The sequence below is a fragment of the Perognathus longimembris genome, chromosome 8 (assembly GCF_023159225.1).
Source record: "Perognathus longimembris pacificus isolate PPM17 chromosome 8, ASM2315922v1, whole genome shotgun sequence".
Taxonomy (NCBI): Eukaryota; Metazoa; Chordata; class Mammalia; order Rodentia; family Heteromyidae; genus Perognathus; species Perognathus longimembris.
Genome location: NC_063168.1, coordinates 13,974,206 through 14,002,177, shown reverse-complemented (window position 1 = coordinate 14,002,177; position 27,972 = coordinate 13,974,206). Strand labels below are relative to the sequence as shown.

The following is a 27,972-nucleotide window of genomic DNA, read 5'->3' as shown; positions in this document are numbered from 1 at the left end:
CAGTCAGGGCCTAGCATTCTCATACATTTTCTACTAATGGCTGCTTCTCTTCTGCTTGAGCAGCACCTCCAACTTTTTGGTAGTTTGAGACAACAGTTTCATGGACTTTTTTCTTCCTGGGCTGGCTTCAAACCTTGATAGTCAGATCTCAGCCTCGCAAGTAACTAGAATTACAGCATCTTACTCATTCTTTTACTCATTCTTTTTTTTTTTTTTTTTTTTTGTCAGTCATAGGGCTTGAATTCAGGGTCTAAAGGGTGTCCCTGAGCTCTTTTGCTCAAGGCTAACGCTCTACCACTTTGTGCCACAGCTCCACTTCTGGTTTTCTGGTAGTTAATTAGAGATAAGAGTCTCACAGACTTTCCCGCGTGGGCTGGCTTTGAACCGTGATCCTCAGATCTCAGCCTCTTGAGTAGCTAGGAATACAGGTGTGAGCCACCAGTGCCCAGCTTACTACTCATCATTCTTTGTCTCTTACTGGAACACACATCAGAACCATCTGGGGAGCTTGTCAAACTCAAGCCTGCCAGGCCTACCCTCAGACTTTCTGATGGAATTTAGTCCCTCCAGGTGGTTTGTAATTTTTAGCAGGCATCAGAATCATCTGGAGGGCTGAGAAGAATTGGGTAAGAGGAAAATGCATGTGACCAAGAGATGAATCATTCCCCTTGGTACTGAAGATTGAACTCAGCCTCCTGCTTGCCGGGTACGCTCTCCCCAATTGGAGCCAGGCCTCCAGCCCCATATATACACCCTGAGTAAGGTTTCACTTTATGCCCTGGCCAGCCTAAGTACTTCTTTGTGTTGTTAGGAATGGCAGGTGCATTCCATAGCACCAGCCATTGTGATTCCTCTGCAGTTGTGCCACTATGCCCAGCATAGGTTGAGATGGAGTCTCAAGAATGTATATGCCCGGGGCTGGGGATATGGCCTAGTGGTAAGAGAGCTTGCCTCGTATACATGAGGCCCTGGGTTCGATTCCTCAGCACCACATATACAGAAAACGGCCAGAAGTGGCGCTGTGGCTCAAGTGGTAGAGTGCTAGCCTTGAGCAAAAGGAAGCCAGGGACAGTGCTCAGGCCCTGAGTCCAAGGCCCAGGACTGGCCAAAAAAAAAAAAAGAGAATGTATATGCCCGCACTCTCCTTAAAATGTGGTTCTCAAAATTTTATCTCAAAAATTACCAACAAAGAGTAAAATAAATAAATAATCACTGCTCAGAAGGCAATTTCCAGTGTTCAAAGAATTTTTATCTCTCCTTTTGCCCTCTAGGGAGTCTAGATGTACCTTCCCATTTTTCTCCTCTCCCTCCTTCCTCTCTTCTGCTTCCCTTCTCCCCCCCTTTTTTTTTCTGTACTAAGGATTGAACTCAGGACCTTTGCTCTGCCACTTGTATACAATCAGCCCCATCTATCTTGGCATCTTTCATAGCCTGCAGCACACACGGTTGCATGCCAGGTGTTGGTAGCTGAGAAAGTCGTGCTTTATTATGTTTTCCATATCGTCCCTTGAACTCAGGACCTCACGTTTGCAAGCCCTCGTGCTTAAGCTGTGACTCTAGTCCTTCTGTCTTTTCACATAGAATCTCAGGCTAACTTTGTCTAGCTTTGTCTGGACCAGCATGAAACGTAGGTATCCCCTGCTATTATATAGCCTGCCCCAACATGATACGCATTCACCACTTCATCCAGCTATTTGTTGTTTGTTGTTGTTGTTGTTGTTTTTGGCCAGTCCTGGGCCTTGGACTCAGGGCCTGAGCACTGTCCCTGGCTTCTTTTTACTCAAGGCTAGCACTCTGCCACTTGAGCCACAGCGCCACTTCTGGCCGTTTTCTGTATATGTGGTGCTGGGGAATTGAACCCAGGGCTTCATGTATACGAGGCAAGCACTCTTGCCACTAGGCCATATCCCCAGCCCTGTTTTTTTTGTTTTGTTTTGTTTTCTGTTTGGTTTTTGCAACAGGTCACTTGGTGCTGTTCAGGCTGCGTTTTGACTTCTCCATCTTCCTTCCTCTGACTACTGAGTACTGAGACCACAGCTTTTTTATTCGGTTGGTTTTTGTTATTTTTCCATGCTAGGGATTCAACCTAGGGCTTCACTCATGTTAGGCAAAAGCTCTGCCACTGAGCTCTATTCCTAACTATAATTTTTTTTTTTTTTTGGTCGGTCATGGGGCTTGAACTCGGCCTGGCTGTTGTACCTAAGTTTTTTGCTCAAGGCCAGGGCTCTACCAGATCTACTTCTGGTTTTCTGGTGGTTAATTGAAGATAAGAATCTGATGGACTTTGCTGCCTGGGCTGGCTTTGAATCTCCATCCTTAGATCTCAGCCTTCCGAGTGGCTAGGATTATAGGCATGAGCCACCAGCCCAGCCTGGCCAGCAAATATTTATTGACATGGTAATATAAGTGGCATTACTTCCTCTTCCTTCTGTCCACATCTCAGCTTAGCGCACTCTCTGGACTCCACGCTCCTCTTTGGCCTCGCTGACCATTTCCCACTCCATGGGGCTGTGCAGCTCTGGCAGCAGGCGGTTGTCTTATGCACAACTCATTTTCCTTTCCCCTCACATTCCACTTTTACGCCAAGTCAGTTCTGGCCTTTTCTGGAGAGGTTGTCTTTATTAGTAAACAGACAATTTAATGTGTATAGAACAGGTGCCTTGAATACCAGGCACTTTAGCCACTTAAACTCTGGTATGTGTGTATATCTGTGTGCCTGTGTGTGTCTTTGTGTGTATGTTTACAAGTACGAGGGCCTGGATGCTATCCCTTAGCTTTCTTATTCAACTGCTTTACCATTGGAGCCACAGCTCCACTTCCAGCTTTTTTGGTGATTCATTGGACATAAGTCTCATGGACTTTTCTGCCCAACTGGCCTGGAGCCATGATCCTCAGATCTCAAAGTTCATAATTTCTTTATGAGTGACGATAAAAGAGAAGCTTCTACTTTGCTAGAGCTCTAAACCCTCATACAACCAATCTCTGAAACTTGGGGTAGGAAGAGAATAATAAGTAAACTAGCAATCAGAGGCTTTGTGAAGACCTCAGACCAGTAGCTAGGAGCAGCAGGAGTTTGAGGGCCAGGGAATGACCTGTAAGGGAGTTATTGCCTTTACTCTGGGCTTGAAAGCCCTGAAGAAAGAGAGGAAGACACATCCTTCCTTGGGACGCAGAAACTTGAAGAGATTTGGCTTGAGCAAGTTCAGAAACAGGCAGATGCAGAGTATGGTGGCTCACATCTATAATCCCAGAACTCATGAGGCAAGGCAGGAGGATTACAAGTTCTAAGTTAGACTGGCTAAGGTAAAAATGGTGCAAGTAGACTAAAATAGAAGCGGTACCTGAATCCACATGACTAGTAGTAATGATTCAGATCTGAGCTGTTCTTCGAATGATTACATGTAGACTCACCTCCTGACCCAATGGCACTTAGGCTTCTACTGTTGGATAGGCGCGGGTGCCTCATACCGCCAATCTTAGCTACTCAGGAGGCTGAGATCTGAGGATCTCTATTTGAAGCCAGCACAGATAGGAAAGTCCATGAAACTCATATCTAACTGACCACCAAAAAGCAGAGCTGTGGCTCAAGTGGTAAAGGCCTAGCCTTGAGCAAAACACTAAGGGACAGTACCCAGGCTCTGAGTTCAAAGCCTAGTCCTGGCTAAATAAATAAATAGGAAAAGTACACCTCTGTGTTACACTTGGCTTTTTACTCTTAATGGATGCTGCTGCTATAATTTTTAGTTTCTTTATCTTGCATAATTAACAGGGATATATTAACAACTTATCCAGGAATTTTCAAAAAAAGATTACTTAATTAAATTCATTTATCAGATAATATGCTTTCAAAATCATGTGCAAATTTTGCTGGTATTATATAAATATTTGACAGGCAATATGCTATTGAGAAGCAAATTGCAGGACCTACACAGGTGTTCTTACACTGGGGCCATACTGCCATGCCTCTAGTCTGTCTCTAGCTTTTTTGTTGTTTCAGCTGTTAGAAAATACCACACTCCCAAAATCTCTCACAGCACATACATTTTCTAATTCTGTATCGCACCAACAGTCTTTTCACTGTTGTCACTATGGTGTTTGTCATGAATGGGTTAAGTTTGTTATTGTTTGTATCATTTTCCTAAACCAATCTTGTGAATTACAGATATATAAGACAAGAGCATCAGCTACAAAGTTCAAATCCAACAAGAACTTGAGCACGCTGTTAATTTTCATGCTGTCTGATCAACACCATCTTCCTTCCACACCAATCACACCACTATTAATTGGGCTTCATGAAATTTCCTGAAAAATCATCTTTCACTTAATATTTGGAAAAAAATCTGAATCATATGCCTATGATTTATAAAATGCATATAAAGTTGGTGGGGGGGAGGGGGAACCACCTGTCTAGTCAGCCTCAAGAGAACCATTTTCCCATAGCAGTATTTCCTTTCCCTCCCAGTTTATTTTCTGAACAATGCTGCCACCTAGAGGGAAACAGTAACTCATAAAGCATTTAGGTGAGATACCTAGATTTCTGAGTGTAATGTAACCACAGTTCCCTATTTTGTGTGAATTTGCCATCCTCTAAAGAAACCAAACTCAACAGCAGCACATAGGCAGTCAGAACATCATAAAAATAGCCATCAATGGTGTCAATTGATGTAAATTAACAATTGATCCCAGCATTTGAAAGGCTGAATCGGGAGAGGACTTTGAGTTCCAGGCCAGCCTGGGGTACCTAGTGAGGCTGTCTTTACAGAAAAATATAAAGGGTGGGGAAGGGAATATGGTAGAGGTGAGTTTGTTCAAAGTATACAGTATACATGTTCAGAAATATCTCAATAAGACCCACTCATGCTACAAATGTAAGCTATTTCAAGGAAGCCAAGCAAGTATAAAGCTCTTGAATTCAAACTCCAGTACTGTCGATAATAGAAGAGTTTAATAAAAGATGAAATTTTTAAAAGTAAAAGATTAGGGGGTTGAGAATGTGTCCTAGAGGTAGGGTGCTTGCCTAGTATGCATGAAGCCCTGGGTTCGACTCCTCTGTACTACGTAGACAGAAAAAAACAGAAGTGGCGTTGTAACTCAAATGGTAGAGGGCTAGCCTTGAGCAAAAGAAGCTCAGGGACAGTGCTCAGGCCCTGAGTTCAAGCCCCAGGACTGGCAAAAAAAAAAGGTTGGGGAGGGGGCTGGGAATGTGGCTTAGTGGTAGAGTGCTTGCCTAGCAAGAGTGCAGCCCTGGGCTTGATTCCTCAGTACCATATAAGCAGAAAAAAACAGAAGTGGTGCTGTGGCTTAAGTGGTACAGTGCTAGCCTTGAGCACAGGGAGGCTCAGGGACAGACCTTAGGCCTTGAGTTCAAGTCTCAGGACTGGCAAAAATAGAGAAAGAATTAGAGGGGCACAGAAATGGAAGGACAAAGGGTGAACAAACACAGCAGTGGTACTCAGTAGACTATATGTTGAAAGTGAACTATATAACTTGTTGGTGGGGATGGGAGGGGAAAACTGAGAGAAGAGCAAGGGAAGGGATGATGTAACAGTAACCACTCTGTACGTCACCTTTATAATAGCAATAAAAAATAAAAGATTCATAAAAATCGATGCTGTGGCAAGGGAAGCTTGAATCCAGCCTGAGCTAGGTAGGAAGCCCAAGAAAAGAAAGAAAATGAATGCATAATAGGTATGACAGGAGAGAAACCAAAGTGATAAGTAATTGAGCTCGATGGTGTTTTTTTTTATTTTTGTTTTGTTTTTGCTGGTCAGGGCTTGAACTTGGGGTCTGGGTGCTGTCCCTGAGCTCTTCAGCTCAAGGCTAGCACTCTGCCACTTGAGCCACAGCACTACTTCCAGTTTTCTGGTGGTTAATTGGAAATAAGAGTCAAAGGGCATAGCTCAAGTGGCAGAGCACTTGACTAGCATGTAGAAGGTTCTGGGTTCTTATACCTTCATTTGTGTTGTATATTCTTGTATAAAGACATCATCAACAACCAGAAAATAAACAGGTGGGAACAGGAAGACCAAAAAATAACTTATTTTTTTCTGCTACATCCACTGAGCCCGCTGCATGGGGTGATGGGAAATTGCCCAAGGTGAAGTCCATTTCCACCAGCGGAGCTTACCAAGCAACTGCAATGCCAATGCTCTGGGTTTCTAGTGCTCATTTCTGTGTAATTTACTGTGAAAAATGCAACAAGATCATTGTGCACAGGGACCTCCAGGAAGTATGCCAATTAAGGTTAGCATTTTAAGTTCCAAATGAAAGGAAAGAAAGGGCTGGTGGAATCTGCAATGAAATTTCCTAACAGGTGGGCTGGGAATATGGCCTAGTAGCAAAGTGCTCACTTCGTATACATGAAGCCCTGGGTTCAATTCCTCAGCACCACAAATATAGAAAAAGCCGGCAGTGGCACTGTGGCTCAAATGGTAGGTAGGGTGCTAGCCTTGAGCAAAAAGAAGTCCTCAGATCTCAGTGCTCAGGCCCTGAGTTCAAGCCCCAGGACTGGCAAAAAACAAAACAACAACAACAAAAAAAAATTCAAACAGGAGCATGGGTGTTTGGAGTCTACTTCCTAATCATCTTTTCACACAAATCTCATATCTGCTTTCTTCCAACTCAGTATTCATGTCTTAGATGTTTTACCTATGTTGACTCAACAGTAAGGATGTTTATCATACAGTGATAGGAGAGATGGGGAAAACGATGAAAGGGGTGACATTGATCAAGGTACATGGTACTCATGAACTGATCGGTTGAACTGAAACTCCCTTGTACAATGACTGAAGGACAATTTAAACATTAGATCTAAAAACAGCTAGTGCTGGTGGCTCGCATCTGTAATCCTAGCTACTCAGGCGGCTGAGATCTGAGGATCAAAGCCAGCCCAGGCAGAAAAAATCTGTATGACTCTTGGTTTGGGGTGTTTTGTTGTTGTTGTTTGCCAGTCCTGGGGCTTGAACTCAGGTCCTGAGCACTATCCCTGTCTTCTTTTTGCTCAAGGCCAGCACTCTACTACTTGAGCCACTGCACCACTTCTTCTCTTTATGTGGTACTGAGGAATCAGTACCCAGGGCTTCATGTACACAAGGCAAGCACTCTACCACTAGGCCATATTCCTAGCCCTCTGCATGACTCTTATCTCCAGTTAACCACCAGAAAACTGGAAATGGAGTTGTGGTTCAAAGTGGTAGAGTGCTAGCCCCAAGCTAAAAAAAAGAAAAATAGTGACATTTTAGGGAGCTCTCACACTAAAAACATGGCAACACGTACAATGTCTGCTCCTTATAAAAACCTCACAAGAAACCCTAATTGCCCCCACCATAGAGACGAGGAAACTAAGCCCAGAAGACTAAAGTGCTGCATCTGGACATGGGACTGGTAAATGGCAAAACTGGGGCTCTATCTGTTCTGCGGGGTGCAACCAAACCAGTGTTTTGCTCTTTTTTTTTTCTCCCTCTACTACCTGCTTCCCTTGAGCCCAAAACATCTCTTCAGCCAGAGTTAGTGGACACAGGAGGCTGAGGCAGTAGGATTGTGAGTTCAAGGCTGACCAAAACTGTAGCAAGCCTGTCTGGAAGAGAAGAGAAGAGCAATGGCACTATAATAATTGGTTTACCAATTCGGAGTTGTACAGGCTTTTAATATCTCTGAAAAGGGATCTAGTTTATCAAATTGTTGTTCCACCCAGTGGTGCTGGATGGAACATATATAGGAATTGGTCAGCCAGGTCACATGCTTCAGAGAGAAGCATAGCAAATGCTCCTGGTGAGGAAAGCCCAGTGGTGGTGACAGGTTGTGTAAGGTCTGCTCTCTGCTGTCTCAGACCTCCATCCTGAACCGACCCTTTCAGTGCAGTCGATGTCGAGTGTGTGCTGAGCCTTTCAAGGTCAGAGGCAGTTCAGAACTGAACACGTTAGCCCCGTGTGGTGGTGAGGGGAAGGTTGGGGGAGGGGGGGAGTCTGGAGAAAGGGAACCTACACCCACCCTCTAATCCCCTCACTTCCTCCTCCCGAGGCTGCAGAGAGGACTGGCTGGCTGGCGCACATTTCACTCAGTGAATCACAGCTGAGTGTACTCCCCGCTCCTCCGGACCTGTTGCTAGTGTCTTCTCTCTTGTCTTTCAGTCTAACAAAGTTCCCGTTGTTCAGCACGCACATCACATGCACCCGTTGACACCCCTCATCACCTACAGCAACGACCACTTCTCCCCTGGCTCCCCTCCTGCACACCTGTCCCCAGAGATCGATCCAAAGACAGGTGAGTCTCCGTGCAGGCAGCGGTCCCATGAGATGGGAGAAGCCAGGACGGAGGGGTGGGGGGGGGGGTTAGAAGAGGCAGACCTAAGTTCAGATCATGCATTGGAATGTTACTTGCCCTCCAGCCCTGTCGGGCCCAGTGAGTTGAGGTGTTCATAACACTCCCACAGGTCTGCTATGGCTCAAAGCATTGTTGGAGCTCCTCTTTGGAGTAACAGTGACTGCAATGAAACTGTAACCCCTCTGTACATCACTTTGACAATAAATAAGTAATTATTCAGAAAAAAAAAGATAGTGGCTGCAGATAATAGGGACAAATATGGAATGGAAATGGAGAACTCCAGGGCTGGGGTGAGTGGCTCAGTGGTAGAGCACTTGCCCAGCATGTGGGAGGCTCCGGGTTTGATTCCCAGTACTGCAATAACGAAATAAGACAATCCAGAGCTTTTTTCTCTAGGAATGAGAGAATTGCCCTCTCCTGGGGACTTCCTAACCCTCTTACATGACGCTAATTTCTGTCTCACAGACAGCTAGCTGGAAGGTACTTAGGCCCAAACAGGTGGACTCTGGCAGCTAGAGAGAAGATAGATTTGTCCTTCCTCCCTGGGTTGTCCTTGACTATCTGGCCAGAGTGTTGGGGAGTGGGAGGAGGAGAGGATGAAGGAGGAGAGCCTTGCAGACTCCACAACACCTGGGGGAGGGGGGGCTGTGCAGTTGCTCTGCTCAGTGAGTGGGCAGTCTGACACATCTCTCTTCGGAAGCAGGAATCCCTCGGCCCCCTCACCCGTCTGAGCTGTCACCATATTACCCACTATCTCCTGGAGCTGTTGGACAAATCCCCCATCCCCTCGGCTGGCTCGTCCCACAGTAAGGAAACCGCCATCTTCCTTACCCTCCTTCCTCCCTGCTCCCACCCTGCACTGCGCACTCCTGACTTGGCCAACCTCCAGCCCCTGTTTCTCAGCCCCTCTCCATCCCATCCCTGAACCTCCCCCTGTGTGGCCCTCACAGGCAAGGACAGCCCATGTACTCCCTCCCTCCTGGTGGCTTCCGGCACCCTTACCCTGCCCTTGCCATGAACGCGTCGATGTCCAGGTGAGTCCTAGGGCTGGAGCCTTTTTCCTGTCAGTTAGGGAAAAGATACAGTCCTCCCCTCCTCTGCCTCCTTTTCATCAAGGACATCTCCTGGCCCCCTGCTCCCCTCCTTCTGGAGTGGGGTGGAAACCACTAGATCATTCTGGAGACAAGAACCTCAGAGCCTTAGCCCTCCATCCTGCCACCACAGAGGCCCGGCTTTGTGGCATGAAGCATTTGGAGTATAACACTAAGCCAGAGGCAGGGAGAAAAGATCCTTTTCCCTGAAATGAGTGGGCAGAGCAGATAGGAAGCGGGGGGTGGGGGGTTGCGGGGGAAGGGGAGCCTTGTGTCATGGGGGAGGCTCCACCTGACAATGGAATCTCCAGTGTGACCCATGACCCACACCCTGCCCGGCTCCTGGCCCTCTGACCCTGTGTACCGTTTGTGGTTTTCCTGGTCTCCATGCTTCCAGCACCAGATTTGGGGGTCCCGTGTGTTATGGGGAAGCGGCATGTGGCTAGAGGTATCTGTGTGTTTATGTCTCTCTGTTGTAATCTGTCTCCCTTTGGCACACAGCCTGGTCTCCAGTCGGTTCTCCCCACACATGGTGGCTCCTGCCCATCCTGGCCTGCCCACCTCAGGGATCCCCCACCCAGCCATCGTCTCCCCTATTGTCAAACAGGAGCCAGCACCTCCCAGCCTGAGCCCCGCGGTGAGCGCGTAAGTAAGAGGTGGCGCGGGGTGGGGGGGGGGGGAGGACATGGGCAGCACTGGCCAGTCTCTGAACAGTAAATGCCATTTGTTTTTCTCTCCTGGTGGCCCTTAGCAAGCAGGCCACAGCTTCCCCCAGCCTCTCCTTCAATGAGGGTTCAGTTCCCACCACCACCCCCTTTTTTTTTGTACTGCTAGTAGCAGGGCTTGAAATTAGGCCTTGTGTTCTCACTTGGCTTTTCTACTCAAAGCTAAATTTGCCACCTGAGCCACACCTCAGGTTAATTGGAGATAAGAGTCTCTTGGATTTTTATGAAAAGGCTAGCTTTGAACTTTGATCCTCAGAGCTCAGCCAGGATTACAAGCATGAGCCACTAGGGACTAGGAGTGTGGCTTAGCGGTAGAGTCCCCAAGCCCCAGGACTGGCAAAATAAAAAGAAAAGAAAAGGAAAACAAAAACAAAGCATGAGGGGCTGGGAATGTGGCTTAGTGGTAGAGTGCTTGCCTTGCATGCACAAAACCCTGGGTTCGATTCCTCAGCACCACGTAAGTGGAAAAACCCAGAAGTGGTGTTGTGGCTCAAGTGGTAGAGTGCTAGCCTTGGGCAGAAAGAAGCCAGGGACAGTGCTCAAGCCCTGAGTCCATGCCCCAGGACTGGCAAAAAAAAAAAGTATGAGCCACTAGCACCCAGCCCCCTTTTGACTTCCTGTGGCCCCATCTTTGCAGGGACTTAATGCCTCTGTTCTCACAGTAAGAAAACCTTCATAGAGGCTGTGATGTGGCTTAGCAGTAGAGTGCTTGCCTAGCATGCATGAAGCCCTGGGTTCGATTCCTCAGGAGCACATACACAGAACAAGCCAGAAGTGGCACTGTGGTTCAGGTGGTAGAGCAATAGCCTTGAGCACAGAGAGGCTGAGGGACAGAGCTCAGGCCCTGAGTTCAAGCCCCAGGACCGGCCAAAAGAAAAACTTCACCGTTGGGTCCTGGAGCGTAAAAGGGAACCTGAGACCACTTTTAGTTCCATCCTTTCCCTGTCATCCCACAAAAAATGTGAGGCCAGGAGAAGACAAAGCTTCTCTCAAGGGCTGATGACGGCCAAGGAAAGTCCCTTCACCCAGAGGCACCCAGGAGGCCCCACCCCACTTCCTCCTGGACCCCAGCTTTTGGAGCGAGTTCCCCTCCGTGTGCTCTTGGGGAGGAAATGACTGGGTGGCTTTTCAAAGGCTAGGGCGTGGGGGTGATACGGAGTGAGGGAACCCCATGAGGAGATGCTCAGGTGGGGAAAGCAGCCGTGGCTGCTCACATTAGTGGGCAAGCCTGTCATGATCGGCCACTGACGGTCACGGGCCGTGGGGGAGGGCTGCGTGTGCTGACCGGTGCCATGTGCCTCCCCAGGAAATCCCCCGTCACCGTGAAGAAGGAGGAGGAGAAGAAGCCACACGTGAAGAAGCCTCTGAACGCCTTCATGTTGTATATGAAGGAGATGAGGGCCAAGGTGGTGGCTGAGTGCACCCTGAAGGAAAGCGCGGCCATTAACCAAATCCTGGGAAGAAAAGTAAGTCCCTCCCTCGCCCCCACTGCCCTGCAGGGGTGTGCATCGCCTGCCCTGATCGCCCTGTATGTCTGTCCTCTCTCCCTCAGTGGCACAACCTGTCTCGAGAAGAGCAGGCCAAATACTACGAGCTGGCCCGGAAGGAGCGGCAGCTTCATTCCCAACTCTACCCCACCTGGTCAGCGCGGGACAATTACGTGAGTGTCTACGCTGGGCAGGGGACACTCAGACCCCAAGAGCTGCATCTGCGGGTGCCAGAGGGCAGAGGGAAGCTGACCTTGTGCTGAGAGGACTCTTAAGCACCAAAAACAAACCAGAAGTGGAGTTGAAGTGGTAGAGCACTAGCCTTGAGCACAAAAGCTCAGGGACAGTGCCGAAGCCCTGAGTTCAAGCCCCAGGACTGGCAAAAAAGAAAGAAAGAAAAAGAATTTGTGGATGTATGTAGTTAGGAAATACTTGAGGAGTAGGTACTTTTAGCCTATGCTAATATCGGACACATACACAAGTTGTGACTTTCCCAGTTGAAGTGGGTCCCTTCACCAGGTGCAGTGCCGGCTCCCACAGAAAGAGGATCTCTAGCCACAGGCTCCCCACCTGAGGCCCAAACAACGTATGAGGCTCACGAGGCCCATCTGTAAACTCCCTGAGACTAGGCAGATTTTTGTAATTATGTTCTTCTCTCCTGATAAGAGGAAACAGAGATGCATCTGTTTGGGAACTAGAGACTTCTCAAACATGATCAGGAACCACTGGTTCTAGGGGAAAGAAATGGAAGAAAGTAGCCTGCAGCCAAGCACGGTAGTGCGCACCTGTAATCTCAGCACCCAAGCAGAGGATTTTAAGTGAGCAGTCAGAACAGAACAAAGGAAGTCCCTCTCTGACCAGCTGCTGTTGCTCTGTCCTTGCCCACTAATTCTTTGGCCATTTTTTTTTTCAGGGTAAGAAAAAGAAGAGGAAGAGAGAAAAGCAGTTGTCACAGACACAGTCACAGCAGCAAGTCCAAGAGGCAGAGGGTAAGCCTGGGGCCCCAACCCCTCCACTTTCCCTCCCCCCCACCCCACCCCCACCAACCTTCCATCCTAGCTACACTTGCCTCTAAGGAATCAGTGACCGCATCATAACAGTGCTCCTCAGCTCTACTGAGTGGAGGCCGCCACACACAGGCCCAGAGAAATCCAGATAATAATTTACCAGTTATTCTGCTTCTCTTGAAACTTCTCGCTCTTCAGAGTCCAAGCACTTTGTTGAGTTGCATCTCAAGGGTAAGGTTTTAGAGTAATTGCCTAAGATAAAATGGATGGTGGCCACAGGAAGGTAGCATGTTCGAAAGAGGCACCTCCTATCGGTGGATCCAATGGAATAAGATTTTCCCCCAGTTCCTTTGGTTGAACACCAGAAGTAGTTTAAGAGTCACTTTGTGCCGAAATTTGTCAGTCATTGGACTTGAACTCAGGGCCTTGACGAGTGTTTGAGCTAAGAGTCTCATGGGGACTTTCCTGCCAAGGCTGACTTTGAACCACAATCCTCAGATCTCAGCCACCTGAGTAGCTAGGATGACAGGCATGAGCCACCAGCACCCAGCTTTGATTCTCTCTATAGCAGAATCTCCTCTAGCACAAACGCTCACACTGTGACAAGGACACAGTTAGATCCCGCAGTCACGCTCACACCAGGACACACAGATAACTGCTTGCACCATCCACAATGCATTCCATTGCCTGTTTGTTCCCTGATTGTATCATAACCCACAGTTTCAAAGAAAATTGTACAGAGATTCAAGTCCCCTTTATAAAATGGCATAGTCTTTGCATTTAACCTACACACACCCTCCTGCATCCTTTACATCATTTCTAGATGCATTATAACACCGAATAGATTGTAAATGGTGTATAGATTGTGGTTGTACTCTGTTGTTCAGGGGAAAATGACAAAAGGAAAAAAACAACAACAACTGTGTGTTTAGTACAGATGCAGTTGTTTTTCTCTGAATCTTTTCCACCCACTGTTGGCTAAATCCACAGATGTGGAAGCAATGGTGGGTACGGCATGGCTACAGCCAGGGCTAGGAGTCCGTCTGTGCTCTTGCGAGTGCTATTCATGGCTCACTTTCCGGTATTTCTCTTCCCTAGGTGCTCTGGCCTCCAAGAGCAAGAAGCCATGCGTTCAGTACCTGCCCCCTGAGAAGTCTTGTGACAGCCCTGCCTCCTCCCATGGCAGCATGCTAGACTCCCCTGCCACCCCCTCTGCCGCCTTAGCCTCACCAGCTGCCCCGGCTGCCACCCACTCAGAGCAGGCGCAGCCCCTCTCCCTCACCACCAAGCCGGAGACGCGGGCGCAGCTGGCTCTGCACGCAGCTGCCTTCCTGTCCGCTAAGGCCACAGCCACTTCGCCCAGCCAGATGGGCAGCCAGCCTCCTCTCCTCTCCCGACCCCTCCCGCTAGGATCCATGCCCACTGCTCTGCTCACCTCCCCCCCTTCCTTCCCAGCCACACTCCATGCCCACCAGGCCCTCCCTGTGCTCCAGGCCCAGCCTCTTTCCTTGGTCACCAAGTCTGCCCACTAAGCTATCTCCTCCCCACCCCCCACCCCCACCCCATCTATGCAGGCTGTCACGTGACTCATTGAGTAGTAATCATTCAGAAGAAGAAAAAAAAACAAAAAGGAAACTTTATTGGTCAATATTTGACCACTCTGGACTGTTTTGTAAAGTGACTGGTAACCAACGGCACTTTACATTTTGTAGATGTAACCAGTAGCTGATCTTCAGGCTTTTTTTTTTTTTAATAAAAGAAAAACAAAAGTAAAAAAGAAAAAAAAAACAAAATAACAACAAAAAAAAAACCTATACAAGAAAGAGAACTGAAAAGTAGTGTGTTATTCTCCCTGTGTGTGCGGTGGTGGCCGAGTCTGGGCAGGAGACCCCTTCTCTCTACCTCTCTGCTATCCGTCTGCCCTTCTCTCTCCTCTCCGGTCCCCGCCTGGCCGAGCTTTGGTGGACAGGATGGCTGGCGCCTCCTCATCCAAATCCATTCCTGTTCCCGAGCCTGCTCTTCCCACGCGCTCACCACCATGACTTCTCCCCCTTGTCCTCTGCCCAGTGGAAGGCTGTGACCATGTGTGAAGACATACCGGCCAACCTCCAACCCCTGGGGGCAAACAGGTCCTCTGAAATGGTTCCCCACCCCACATGTAAAGGGACGCAAGGTGCCTGTCATTTCCTCTGTGAAGAAGTCAGTGTTCCTCCTCCCTCACCAGCCAAGACCCAGCCCGCAGCCTCAGCGGGCGGGCAGGACCCGGCCCCAGGGCCTGCCTCCCGTCACCTGGGGCTGCGCTAGCACAACCTGCCAAAGTTCGTAAGACCCTCTGCCCTCTCCCCAACACTTCACATGCTTCTTCTGTGTCTATTTCATTTTTGTTTTTAATGGGTTTTTTTTTTGGAACAATTTAAATTCCCAGTTGTTTATTTTCACAAAAGAAAATAAAATTGCAGTTGCAAGACTTCTTTTCTGGATGTTTCTTTAGTCTTTTGATTGAGTCAAGCCACCTTCTTCATACTAAGCCCTGTGTAGGATCTTTTTGCATCCACCTGTTGGGGGCGGGGGGATGTATAAAATTTGTCCTGCTTGGGTTAGGGTTGGTGTTAGGACACCAACCAGGGAATCTGTTTTACAGTGGATTTAAAAATCAGATCACTACCTGGGATCATTTTGTTTATGCTTTTGACACCCATTTCTAATTGTCAGGATCTAACTGTCGATCCTTTGTGTGATTTCTGCTACCTGGCTCGGCAACTAAAACTTAGTAACAACTTTATTGAGATATGTTATGATTTACCCATTTAAAATAGTGCACGGGGTGGGGGGGGGTGTTATAGGTCAATGGTAAAGCACTTGCCTGGGTCTGATTCCTAACACGCACATACACACACACACACACACGTGTGGAAGTTTCAGTAGCTTTTAATTTGTTGAGTTGTTCACCTATCGTCACAGCCAATTGTAGAATATGTCCATTGTCTTGAAACTCTACACCATTATGTGATCTTTTGTCAGACTTTTTTCCTTCAAGTTCATCCATGTTGTACGATGTCAGTGTTTCACTTCTTTTACAGCACTAAATTATATGTAACATAAAATTTGCCATGTTAAACTATACTGTGGCTAACAGCCTAGTTACTCAGGAGACTGAAATAGGAGAATCACAGTTCAAAACTAGTCTGCACAGAAAAGTCTCCAATTATTCCCCCAAAAGCTAGAAGTAGAGCTGTGACTCAAGTGGTAGACTACCAGCCTTGAGTGAAAAGGCCAAAGCAGAGCACAAGGCCCAATACCCATGAACGTGTGTACATGCATGAGCGGTGCGCAGACACAAACTTTTAACTACAGTATTGAGCAACAATGACCATTATCAATTTCCAGCACTCTTTCATCATTCTAAACAGAAATTACACCCATTAAACAAAATTCACCATTTCCCTCCTTCCAGCCTCCCAACTCAGTTCTTCTTTCAGTGTCTTGAATCTGTTTTCTGTAGGTACTTACTGTAAATGGAATCACATATTATGACCTTTGTGTCTGGCTTATCATTTTCACAGCAAACCTATATTGTAGCATATATCTGAGTGTCATTCCTTTTTATAGCTGAATAATATTTTAATTGTATGCTGTGATAGATACTTTTGCTAAAGAGGTCTTTTTAAAAAATAATAGCCTTGGGCTTGAACTCAGGGCCTCTGAGCTGTTGTGTTCAAAGCTAGTGCTCTATTACTTGAGCCACAGCTCCACTTCCAGTCTTTTCCTGGTTAGTTGGAGATAAGAGTCACACAGACATTCCTGCCCTGGTTCGCTTCCATCCACAATCCTTACATCTCAGCCTCCTGAATAGCTAGGATTACAGGCATGGGCCACCAGCGCCAGGCCAATGAGGTCTCAATACAGTGAATGTCAACCCTAGGCCTGCCCAGGCAGGGTTCCCAGGAGCTGGCCATCAACAGTGTGCCTTTCCATTGTAATGCCTGTCTGTGATCAGAGCACACATTACTAGGTGACCACCAGAAATACTTATACTGAGAGGTGCCTTTGGGTCTCTCGTCTGACCAATATGCAGTTTATGCCTCCTATGACAGCAGCTATCTAAGAGTTCTGACCCAGAAGGAAGTTAGGTTCAGGTGAGAGCCCAGTACACTACATGAAATACCAGATCCAGAGGGAAGAGGGGTGACTCAAGCAGATTTCCCACTAGAGGTTCTATCTGGTGGATTTAGAGCATCCACAGTCAAGTTCCGAAGTCCACAGTCAAGTCACACTGACTGAGGGGTAGTCACCTGTGTGTGTCTAGGCAGTCCAGGTGAAGGTGGGGTGCATGTTAAAAGATTGAATACCTCTTTAAATCAGACTGTTCAAAAGAGCTATTGTCCTTAATTGCTGTCACACCCTGAACAAACATTATGACCAACTGGATTCCAATACTGCTGCTATGTTTATATTACCTGAACTTTGTTTGAGTTGACCACAGGGAAGTAAGTGGTCACCAGGAGATGGCTGTGTCCGGTTATACCCGGGCAGATAACAAAGAAGGATTACATTGAGAAACAGGACAAGGTGGAACACTAAAACAGTTGTAAAGAGTGATTAAATCCTGCTTCTAGGATAAGAAAGTTAAACATTCAAAACAACTGTTGAGGCAACATAAAATGGGAATAATTCACTACATATGTTATACATATATATACTTCTTTGGGGTTTTTTTGTTTGTGTGTTTTTTGCCAGTCCTGGGGCTTGAACTCAGGGCCTGAGCACTGTCCCTGGCTTATTTTGCTCAAGGCTCTGCCACTTGAGCCACAGCGCCACTTCCAGCTTTTTCTGTGTATGCTGTAAATAGTATCATTGCTGTTTTCTCATAAGCAAGAAAAATGTTACACATAAAATAGAGTCTGTAAATAGTGGCATACAAAACTACTTAATGATCTTAATTTGAGGAGAAAAAATAAATATGCATAGAAAAGAGAGAGGCCAGGTGCCGGTGGCTCACGCCTGGAATCCTAGCTACTCAGGAGGCTGAGATCTGAGGATCGAAGTTCAAAGCCAGCCCTGGCAGGAAGGTCTCTGTGAGACTCTTATCTCCAATTAACCACTCAAAAACTGGAAGTGGTGCTGTGGCTCAACTGGTAGAGTGCTAGCCTTGAGCACAAAGAGGCTCAAGGACAGTGCCCTGGCCCTGAGTTCAAGCCCCCACAGCCAACAATAACAACAACAACAAAGAGAGTCAGAACAAAAATAAGGATGAAGAGAAGCTGGAGGTGTGACTCAGTGGTAGAGTGAGTGCTTACCTTGCAAGACAAGATCAAAGCTCTGGGTTCAATCCCCAGCAGCAAAAAAAAGAAAGGATACTAAACAAAACAGAACAAACTAGGTGAAAATATGATAAATGGTAAATCTACAGAAGGACAGAAAGCACAAGTTGTGTGTATGTGCTGGTACTGGGGCTTGAAATCAGAGCATGGGCACTGTTCCTTAGCTTTTTTACTCAAGGCTACTGCTCTACCATTTTAATCACAGCTCTCCTTCTGGCTTTTTGGTGGTTAACTGAATAAGAATCTCACAGATGGGCTGGGAATGTGGCTTAGCAATAGAGTGCTTGCCTAGCATACATGAAGCTCTGGGTTCGATTCCTCAGCATCACATAAACAGAAAAAGCCAGAAGTGGTGCTGTGGCTCAAGTGGTACTTGAAGCCAGACACAGTGCCCAGGTCCTGAGTTTAAGCCCTAGAACTGGCAAAAAAAAAAAAAAAAAAAAAAAAAAGAAACCTCACAGACTTTCCTGCCAGGGCTAACCTCAAAACAAAATCTCAAAGTAGAGTCTCTGTGCTACAGCTGAACTGGACTGCTATCTTCCTACTTGTGTCTCCCTGTGTCACAGTAGATGAGAGGTATGCGCTACTGTGCACAGCCACAGGTTAATATGGAGTCCCTTGAGCAAGCAGATGGGAACAGAAGCTCAATATGGTGGTCTTCACACACACACACACACACACACACACACACACACACACACTCCTGGGGCTTAAATTCATCAGGGCCTGGGCACAGTCTCTGAGTTTTTGTGCTCTAGGCTAGCTAGCATTCTATGACTTTGGCCACAGCTCCACTTCCAATTTTTTTGCTGGTTAATTAAGAGAGTCTAAAACCTATTGTCTTTATGTTTAGGTAATAATGTGGAAACTGGAGCGATTAAGATTACTGGATGATGTAACAACTTATCTAGAAAAGGTTTAACTGTAATACTCCTGTTTCATAAGAGTCTCATGGACTTTCCAGCTGGGGCTGCTTTGGAACCACAATTCTCAGAGCTCAGCCTCCTGAGTTGCTAGGATTACAGGTGAAGGCTGCCACTCACACCCACACCAAGTACCTTTTTTTTTAAGGGGTTAATTTAACTTTTATTACTCTAAATTGAAGATTATTTAGCAAGGAAGATCTTACCTCGTTTTGGTGTGCTCTCTACCAATGAGAACTCCCAATGGAAGAGGCACCAGTGCCATAGTGCGGCAGTGTGTGTACTAACATTTGCCAGTATTGGGGCTTGAACTGAGGACCTCACACTCTTGGTTTGAATTTCTTGCTCAAGGCCCGAGCATATGGCGTGGCATTTTATTCATATATCACATTTCAGTCTTTTAGTGATTTCTGTTGGGTCTTAATTCCAGACTCTGACTGACTTTCAGATGTTCTTGTTTCCCTGTCATTTTGTCCCACCTACCCTGTCTCAGAGAGGAAGGAGGGTCAAAATACTAAAACTAGTGCTAGGAAAGTGATGGGGTGAGTTTGTCCTCGATGGGAAGGAGCTGAACACGCAGCCTTTGTGTACAGTTGAGCAGGAAGCATCAGGAAGGGAGAGAGGGGTTAGACGTGGGAGCAGAGGATGAGAGGAGAAGCCTGACCCAGCATCCTCCCCCTCCACCCCCACCGCCGAGGAGAGGCGATCCTGCCCGGCCGGTGTAGTCTCGGATATGCGAGGTGAGAGAACAGAAAAAGAAGCTCCTCTCTGTCGTGGCTGCTGAAGAGCAAAGAAAGCAGAAGCGCGACAGTAAGGGACCGCCACCGCCAGGTCAAACCCTGACCTCCAGGCCCTCTGCGCTCCGGGGCGGGGCTCCGCGAGGTGGGGGGCGTGGAGACGCGCGCCGGAAGGGGCGTGGCCACGCGGTTAGAGTTTCTTACTGGCGCCTCTCGCGAGAGCAGAGAAGGCGGAAGCGCAGGATGTCCAGGATGCGGTTCCTGGTGGCGTCGCTCCTGCTCGGTGTCGTGGTGGCCGGTGAGACCCCCTGCCCCACCCGACCCTCGCCCCCGGGCCAGACCTGGGCAAGCTTATGACCCGCTTAGCCCCCTTCTCCTCCCGCCAGCGCCCCCTCGCCCCCCCCCACTGCTGCCCTCCCCACCTCTTTCCCCGGTCGCCCCTCACCCTTAGTCTTCCCCAGCTGAGGAGTCAGTCTCTCGCTCTTCTCTCGGTTCCCACCTCCAGCGCGTCCTGGTTTTTCTGTTGCAGAAAACCAGGAACTGCCATCCACCCACAGTACGACTGCCAGCCTGCCGGGAACACCCTCCCAGCCCAACAAGGAAAATTCTAGGCAAGTTTTAAACCAGTCTTCGGCCGAGGGAAGCCCGGGCAAACCGGGAGGGCCGCCACCCCAGCCGCAGTCTGCGGATGGAGAATCCACCAAGCCTGAGCCAGCCAAGACGCAGGCCCCGGAACAAAGCTCCGGAAAGCCCGTGCTCACCGCGAATCAACCCGCGACCGAGCCGAAGCCGAAGTCAACGGAAGAAGAATCCTCTAACCCTTCGGGGCCTGAGTCCAATCCTGTGGGAAGAGGACCCTCCAAGCCTTCGGAGTCCGAGCTGAAGCCCACGGAAGGGGGAAAACCCCGCAGGCCTGTGGGAACTGAGACCAAGGCTGCGGAAGAAAAATCGACCAAGCCCGCGGTCACCGGGAAGCAGCCCCCAGAAGGAGGTGCCAACAAGCCTAACGCCAGCCCCTCTGCTAAGGAGACTTCCAAGACTGGCAAAACCCAGCTAGATGCAGAGACGTCTCCACATGTTTCCAAAACACTGACAGTGGACTATGAGCTCTCCTCACGTCAGCAGGAAAGCAAGGCAAAGCCCTCCGAACCTCCTGAGGATGTGGAGCTCAAGGAGAAGGAATGGGATTCAGAGCTTGCAGAGAGCTCACCGCCAGAGGAAGAGAAAGAAAAGGTGCCCGGCCCCGCCTCCAATGAGAACCGTGAAGGGACACTTTTGGATCCTATGAGTAATGGGAAGGATGACCTTTATAAGGACAGTCCTGGGAGTGCCAGCGCAGAGAGCAGTCATTTCTTTGCGTATCTAGTGACCGCTGCCATTCTTGTGGCTGTCCTCTATATTGCCTATCACAACAAGCGGAAGGTAAGTTAAGGCAAATGGGATTTCCTCTACTCTGAAAGTTTGGTGAAAGGACAAGTATTCATTTGCTCTCAAACCGGTGAGCACTGGGAATTTTAAGACCAAATTCTGTTTTCTTCAGACTCTACTAGGAGTCTTGTGTTTTCATCATGCGGCTTGCCTGCTTGGAGTGCTGCTGCTGTAAGGGTGCCTAGGTAGGACATGACTGTGACAAACCTAAAAATGGGATCTCCTGCCAGACACTAGTGGTTCAACCCCCTAATCCTAGCTTCTCGGGCACTCAGATCGCAGTTCAAGGCAGCCCAGGCAGGAAAGTCCCATAAGACACTTACCTCCAATTAGCCACCAAGAAACCGGAAGTGGAGCTGTGGTTCAAGTGATAGAATGCCAGCCTTGGTGTGAAAAAAGTTAAATAACAGTGCCAGGTCCTGAGGTCAAGAAGCCCTACTTAGGGGGGAAGGAAAAAAGAAAGACAGAAAAGCATTTCCTTTCAAACCATGAACTCAGGTCCTTCACAGCCTCCATGGACCTGAGTACTTGACACGTGGAGCGCTTATCTTTTCCTTTACCATGCATATCAACTGCAAAAGCCCAAGAGGACCCTTTTCTGCAGTCACTGATACTAGAAGCCCAGAGATTGCACATCTTTTCTTTTCTTTCTTTCTTTTTTTTTTTTTTTTTGTCTATTCTGGGGTTTTATTGTGAGGGTTTTTTTTGTTTTGGTTTGGTTTTTTTTGTCTATTCTGGGGCTTGAACTCAGGGCCCCCAGGGCCCCTCCCTGAGCTCTTTTGCTTGGGGCTTTGGCTCTGCCACTTTGAGCCATAGCTCCATTTCTGTTTTTGAGTAGTTAATTGGAGATGAAAGTTTCACAGGGACTTTTCTACCTGTCTGGCTTCAAACTGTGATCCTCAAATCTCAGGATTCTAGGCTTGAACCACCAGTACCTGGCCATCTTTTCTTTCTTTAACAGAATTTGAAGTGATAACCAGTGTCCCTAATGACAAAATAACTACATTTCCTATTGAGCCCTGAGAATTGAGAAGTTTTCAGCAGCCTGGTTAAAATTGGAGAAATTCAGTTCATGATGGCCATCAGGCCTCTTACCGTAAAAAGAGAGAGAAGCCCATTATTAAAAATGTATGCTCATTACATGCACATGTTCATGATAAGAATGATAAAGCTGGGCTGGGAACATGGCTTAGGGGTAGAATGCTTGCCTGGCATGCATGAAGCCCTGGGTTCGAAAAGGCCGGAAGTGGTGCTGTGGCTCAAGAGGTAGAGTGCTAGCCTTTAGCAAAAGGAAGCCAGGGACAGTGCTCAGACCCTGAGTTCAAGCCCCAGGACTGACAAACGAAAAGAAAAAAGAATGATAAAGTTAAGGATGAAGTTGTTAATGAATCAACAACTGTGAGAGAGTATATTTACATAGAGAAAATAGTTACTGATTTTGATTTAAAAATAAAACAACTCTAGTTCTCTGTGGGGAGAGCTTGGCACATTTTTGAGTAACCTAGATTAAATCATACAGACTTCCACAAGTTAGAGCCCAGAACAACCATCTGCCATTATTTCCAATAGGCAGTATAAGGATTTTTATGTAATTAGACCCCATCCCTTCTCAAAATCTTCAGGTTTTTTTTAAAATGGTGTTAGGAATTGAACCCACACATGCTAGGCCAGAGGCTCTGCCACTAAGCTACATCTTTAGGCCCCGGTAGAGTATTTGCCTTGCATGTTTAATCCCCAGCACTGCCCAAAGGAAGTTTAGGTTTCTTGTGGATGTCTCCCCGATTTTCTGTAGTCAGGGTCATGAACAAGTGAACTACTAAGTTACTAGCTCTGATTTTAGAGGCTGAAAGGTGTCATCACAGAGTGACCTGCTATTGTCTTTTTTCCCAGATTATTGCTTTTGCATTGGAAGGAAAAAGATCCAAAGTCACTCGCCGGCCAAAGGCCAGTGACTATCAACGTCTGAATCTAAAGGTAAGAAAGAAGAAAGTGCATGAGAAGAATGTGAAACCCCAGATGGGTCTAACCATTGGGCTTGCATTTGGCATGGTGAAACCAGCTGGTTATGGGGATACAGCTACCATTGCCCCCTTTACAGACCACAGACTAGAACTGTCCACGTACTATAAACATATGTACACAGTTAGAGCTAGAAGAGACTGTTTAGTTCTCTCCCTCCCTTCATTTTTTTTTTTTTTGGATGGTGCTGAGGTTTGAACTCACACTTGACAGGCAGGTACTTTACCATTTGAGCCAGGCCTCAAGGCCTTTTTGCTCTGGGATTTGTGTGTGTGTGTGGTGAGAGAGAAAGAGAGCACCTATCATGGGACTTGAACTTAGGGCCTTGGTACTCTGCCTGAGCTGTTTTTGCTCAGGGCCAGCTCTCTGCCTCTTGAGTCACAGTTCATTCTACTTCTGGCTTTTTACTGCTCAGGTTGGCTATGATCCTCAGATCTCAAGTTTATGAGTAGCTAGGATTACACATGTGAGCTACCAGCACCCAGCTGCTCCAGTTATTTTTGAGATAGGTCTCAATTTTTGCCCATGCTGGCTTGGATTTACACTTCCTTACTGTAACTGGGATGGCAGATGCAGATTTTGTTAAAAATCGGGTTAACTTGGTAGGCAATAGATAATACGTGTGTACATTTCCAGGAATTTTCCAGGACATACCAAATGCTCTTGGAACCACACTTCAAGTGGCAAAGCATTAGACTAAACTCCCTGAAAACAAATGAGCCCAGAAACACATAGGCTTCCATCTCCCCAAATCAGCACTGTGGGCAGTTCTTCCTGAGTACAGTCTGCCTCTGCAAGGGAGAAGAGCACTCATTTAAGCACACAGCAGGAAGTGCTGAGCAAACTTCTCCCCAAAAGTAACCTGTCAAAGCAGGAAGCATGTACTCTCCCTGAGTTGCTGCCAGCATGCCCTCTTCCTATCCTGTTTAGCAATAGGGAAAGCATTGGCATATAACAGTGACCCAGTTGCGAATTTTCTAAGACTTCTTACAGGAACACAGTTCACTTGTGCAACTTACCAGCTACAGATTGAGCCACTCAGGTCAACTTCAGTAGCTGGTAGGTGTTAGGTCACTTGCAGAGACCTATTTACTCTAATAATCAACTTGAAGAAGTTTTTCCCCCAGTTTTTTTTCTTTCTAGTTGGAGAAACTATGCATATCAATTCAGAATAATAGAGAAATATAGAAAGCAGAAGCCAGGATTCTCCTATGTGTGTTTTTATATATACTATATATATATATACTATAAAAACACACATAATTTTTCTGCCAGTCTTGAGCCTTAAACTCAGGGCCTGGACATTGTCTCTGAGCTCTTTTTGCTCAAAGCTGGCTCCCTACCACTTGAGCTACAGCTCTATTTCCAGTTTTAAATGGTCAGTTGGAGATAAAGTCTCATGTACATTCCTTCCTAAGCTGGCTTTGAACCATGATCCTCAAATCTCAACCTCGCTGGGAACATGGCCTAGTGGCAAGAGTGCTCGCCTCATATACATGAAGCCCTGGGTTCGATTCCTCAGCACCACATATAAGAAAAAAGCCAGACGTGGCTCTGTGGCTCAAGAGGTAGAGTGCTAGCTTTGAGCAAAAAGAAGCCAGGAACAGTGCTCAGGCCCTCAGTTCATGCCCCAGGACTGGCAACAAAAACAAATAATAAATCTTAGTCTCCTGAGTAGCTGGAATTACTGGTGTGAGCCATCAACACCCAGCCTGTGTATTTTTTTTTTTTTTTGGCCAGTCCTGGGGCTTGGACTCAGGGCCTGAGCACTGTCCCTGGCTTCCTTTTGCTCAAGGCTAGCACTCTGCCACTTGAGCCACAGCGCCACTTCTGGCCGTTCTCTGTATATGTGGTGCTGGGGAATCGAACCTAGGGCCTCATGTATACGAGGCAAGCTCTCTTGCCACTAGGCCATATCCCCAGCCCCAGCCTGTGTGTTTTATTTCAAACTGGTTTTAAGGCTCATTAATGTGGTTGATTTTGTGTGCTATTTTCATTAATTATTGTTCCTATTGACTGCAGTTCTTACATGAGCTTTTATTTCTCCAAAATCGTATGTTATGTTCCTCTGGGAAAGGTAAATGTTACCAACAGGCCGTGTTGCTCTCGTTTCAGCTTTGATCTATGTCTTCAAGAACTTTGTCCTCCCTGCTGATTTGTTTCCAAATCAAGAGAAATGAAAAATACTGTGACCTCCTCTGGGGTTTGGTGGCAAGTCTGGGCTGGCAGAGGCCAGGGATTGCTTTGGGTTTTGCACCTGCACTTTGGTGATATTATACTCTGTGACATTGTACTTTTGTGTTCCCTTTATGCTGACATGTTCCATCTAGCCTTTCTTCCTCTTGTGTGAGTAAGGGAGCATGTGGAAACACAGCTATGACCAAAGGGAGACCCCAGCTCGGGCAGGCTGCACTGCTGACCACCCTCCCTTGGCATTGGCTCTGTAGTGAAGTTAGCCCTGGACTGTAGCATTGCACTATTTATCTTTGCAGAACCAAGAGAAGACTCTGTTAATCAAAAGGTTTTTTTCTACTAAGGCCTCTTTTGGATTGATATACCCTTTTAGAAGATGATGAAATGCTGATGGGCCAGAGGTCTGCTTTGAACATATAATTCACTTCAAAGATTTTAACAGCAAACCAAAATAGCAGGCTAAAAGTGCTTTATTGCCTGTAAATCTTAATTCATCAAGTATAGTTCTCTGCATTGTTCTGCTATTTTATGTTAATTAAGAAAAAAGTGAATTAGCTCTGCTTTTGCGAGCAAAAAACTGAACTTGGGGTTTCTGGGAGTAAAGCCACTATCCCATCAGATTGCTTTGTAAATGTGCTTATGATTATTATTTCCTACATTCATAATCAATAGAAAGAACTTCCTGAAAAGGGGCAAGTTCATATTTTGTGCAAGAAACCATGTATTGAAGGGTTTTAGTCTATGTTTTTTTCCAAAGGGCTTTTATGGAACAGGTTTCCCACAGACTTCATGTTACCCTTCATTGTCTAAAATAGAAAAAATAGATTTATATTTAGAAACTGCATTGTGTACATTTTATTTTAATCCATTTAATGGTTCTCTCCTCTAAAATACTAAGCATAGCTAGTAAAAATCTGTACTTCATTCCATGTTAGGGATCCAGCGGGTTCCCCTGGAGTAACAGAGAGCAGTGTCTTGGATGACAGTGTTGCTCAGTTTATTTCAGTCTGCCTAAAGAGAGGTGAATCTCAGCCAATCTCAGGGACATGCAAAGAATGTAGGAGGAGAAGGAGGGAAGATGAATTCTGTTGAGAAGTCAGTCTAAAGAAGGGACCATCCTGACAGTGTCTTCTACCTTGCCGGCCGACAATAGTGCCTGGCTTGGAGTTGTAATTTTCATTCTTGGCAGGTAACACGCTTAATGGAGATAGAGAACCAGTACATACTTGTCTTCTTATCATTGTGTCTGCTATGCACGTCTTAATACCATGATCCCTCACCTATCTCAAAAGACCCCAACTTAAATCTTCCACACCCCTTTTAACAATCTCTTAAGACCATGGTCATTTTATTCCCTCTGGCCCTCCTTTTGTTTCCACCCTCCTCTGGCATGTTTTCCTTTGTGCCTGTCCACTCTAGTACCTTTTTTGATGAGTTTTCTAGTCACACCCGTCTTATTTGCTCATCACTGTGCTCTTCTGCTGTTGTACTATGTTCCTTCTGTTATCTTGCCATTCATTCTCATCATGACTTTAACAAACTCACTTTGATCCCTTTTTTTTCCAAAAGTTATTCACTTATCAGGTCATCAAATCCAGTGGCTCATTCTCAAGCTTAGTATTACTGTTTGATAGGATTGGATGCTAATTGACCGTATATATATTGACATCCCCCTTCCCAAGTGTCTCTGACAACTGTCTTTTGCCTTATTATTCTGGAGTATTCTGGAGGGGAAAAAGGCCCTCAGAATCAGATCAATTCCTTTGTCCCCTCAAAAATTTCTCAGTTCTCCGTCCTCTAAGTGACTCCTGTCTTTGGCCCACTTCCTAAAGAACAATGCCTGGCAAATTTTCAGACTGGCATTCATCTGGGATAGCATCTAACCTTCTGCCCAAAGGGAGTGACTGGTACGTTAGCTAACACCACTAAATTGTTTGGGGAGTTAAGATACATAGAGTGTGAGAACTGGATTGTGCGGGGAGACGAGAATTACAGGTAATTCACACATGACTGCCTAGAGAAAAAGCAGGCCTGAGTAGGCCACTGGGGCCTGTCAGAGGACAGTGTCAAAGTTCAGAGGTCATAGGAGAAATCATACATACCATAGACATAAATGCTAAGAGTGCCTACCTAGGAAGCCCAAGGCCCTGAATTCAAACATCAGTTCTACCAAAAAACCAAACAACAGGGCTGGGGATATAGCCTAGTGGCAAGAGTGCCTGCCTTGGTATACCCGAGGCCCTAGGTTCGATTCCCCAGCACCACATATACAGAAAACGGCCAGAAGCGGCGCTGTGGCTCAAGAGGCAGAGTGCTAGCCTTGAGCGGGAAGAAGCCAGGGACAGTGCTCAGGCCCTGAGTCCAAGGCCCAGGACTGGCCAAAAAAAAAAAAAAAACCAAACAACAAAAAAAACCCTCCAGCTACAATCTTTCATTTTCCTTGTTTCCCCTGTCTTACACCACCACCTATTCCACATTTGTGCTGAATTCTTTTACATTTAGAAAACACTTAATTGTTTCTCCTGTTCCTGATCTTGGAAAGAGCAGTCTTGAAAATACTCTTTACAGTGTACTCACTCGCCCTAGTGTCAGGCTTCAGTCTGTACTGCTCATATTTGGCTTAGTCAAGTTACAGACTCTGGTAATTCAGAACTCTGCAGTTGACACCTTCCATCTTGTTAAGTATCTGTACCTCATCCCCACCCCCACCCTTTTACTG

The 27,972-nt window shown here is 46.8% G+C and overlaps 2 protein-coding genes across 2 annotated transcripts in view; both read left to right on the top strand.

Annotated features, from left to right (window-relative positions):
- Positions 1–15,099, top strand: part of Tcf7l1 (transcription factor 7 like 1) — a 153,612-nt gene extending 138,513 nt beyond the window's left edge. Inside the window, exons 5-12 of the mRNA XM_048352582.1 lie at positions 8,130–8,262; positions 9,026–9,128; positions 9,273–9,356; positions 9,915–10,058; positions 11,445–11,604; positions 11,691–11,798; positions 12,539–12,614; positions 13,731–15,099. Of these exons, the coding sequence (XP_048208539.1) occupies positions 8,130–8,262; positions 9,026–9,128; positions 9,273–9,356; positions 9,915–10,058; positions 11,445–11,604; positions 11,691–11,798; positions 12,539–12,614; positions 13,731–14,164 (1,242 nt within the window). The 3' untranslated portion in view covers positions 14,165–15,099. The remainder of the gene's footprint in view (positions 1–8,129; positions 8,263–9,025; positions 9,129–9,272; positions 9,357–9,914; positions 10,059–11,444; positions 11,605–11,690; positions 11,799–12,538; positions 12,615–13,730) is intronic.
- A 4,747-nt stretch (positions 15,100–19,846) lies between these two features.
- Positions 19,847–26,373, top strand: Tgoln2 (trans-golgi network protein 2). The gene is made up of 4 exons (XM_048352590.1): positions 19,847–19,911; positions 20,143–21,035; positions 22,932–23,015; positions 25,176–26,373. The coding sequence occupies exons 1-4, from the start codon at positions 19,857–19,859 to the stop codon at positions 25,179–25,181; spliced, it is 1,038 nt and encodes a 345-aa protein (XP_048208547.1). The 5' UTR covers positions 19,847–19,856; the 3' UTR covers positions 25,182–26,373.
- Positions 26,374–27,972: the final 1,599 nt, after the last annotated feature.

Bases quoted from the DNA above. Each gene is read 5' to 3' on its own strand.
- Tgoln2 (XM_048352590.1), top strand. From the start codon at position 19,857: ATGTCCAGGATGCGGTTCCTGGTGGCGTCGCTCCTGCTCGGTGTCGTG. The intron at 19,912-20,142 runs GTGAGACCCCCT...TTTCTGTTGCAG, and splicing joins GCTCGGTGTCGTGGTGGCCG to AAAACCAGGAACTGCCATCC. The intron at 21,036-22,931 runs GTAAGTTAAGGC...CTTTTTTCCCAG, and splicing joins CCTATCACAACAAGCGGAAG to ATTATTGCTTTTGCATTGGA.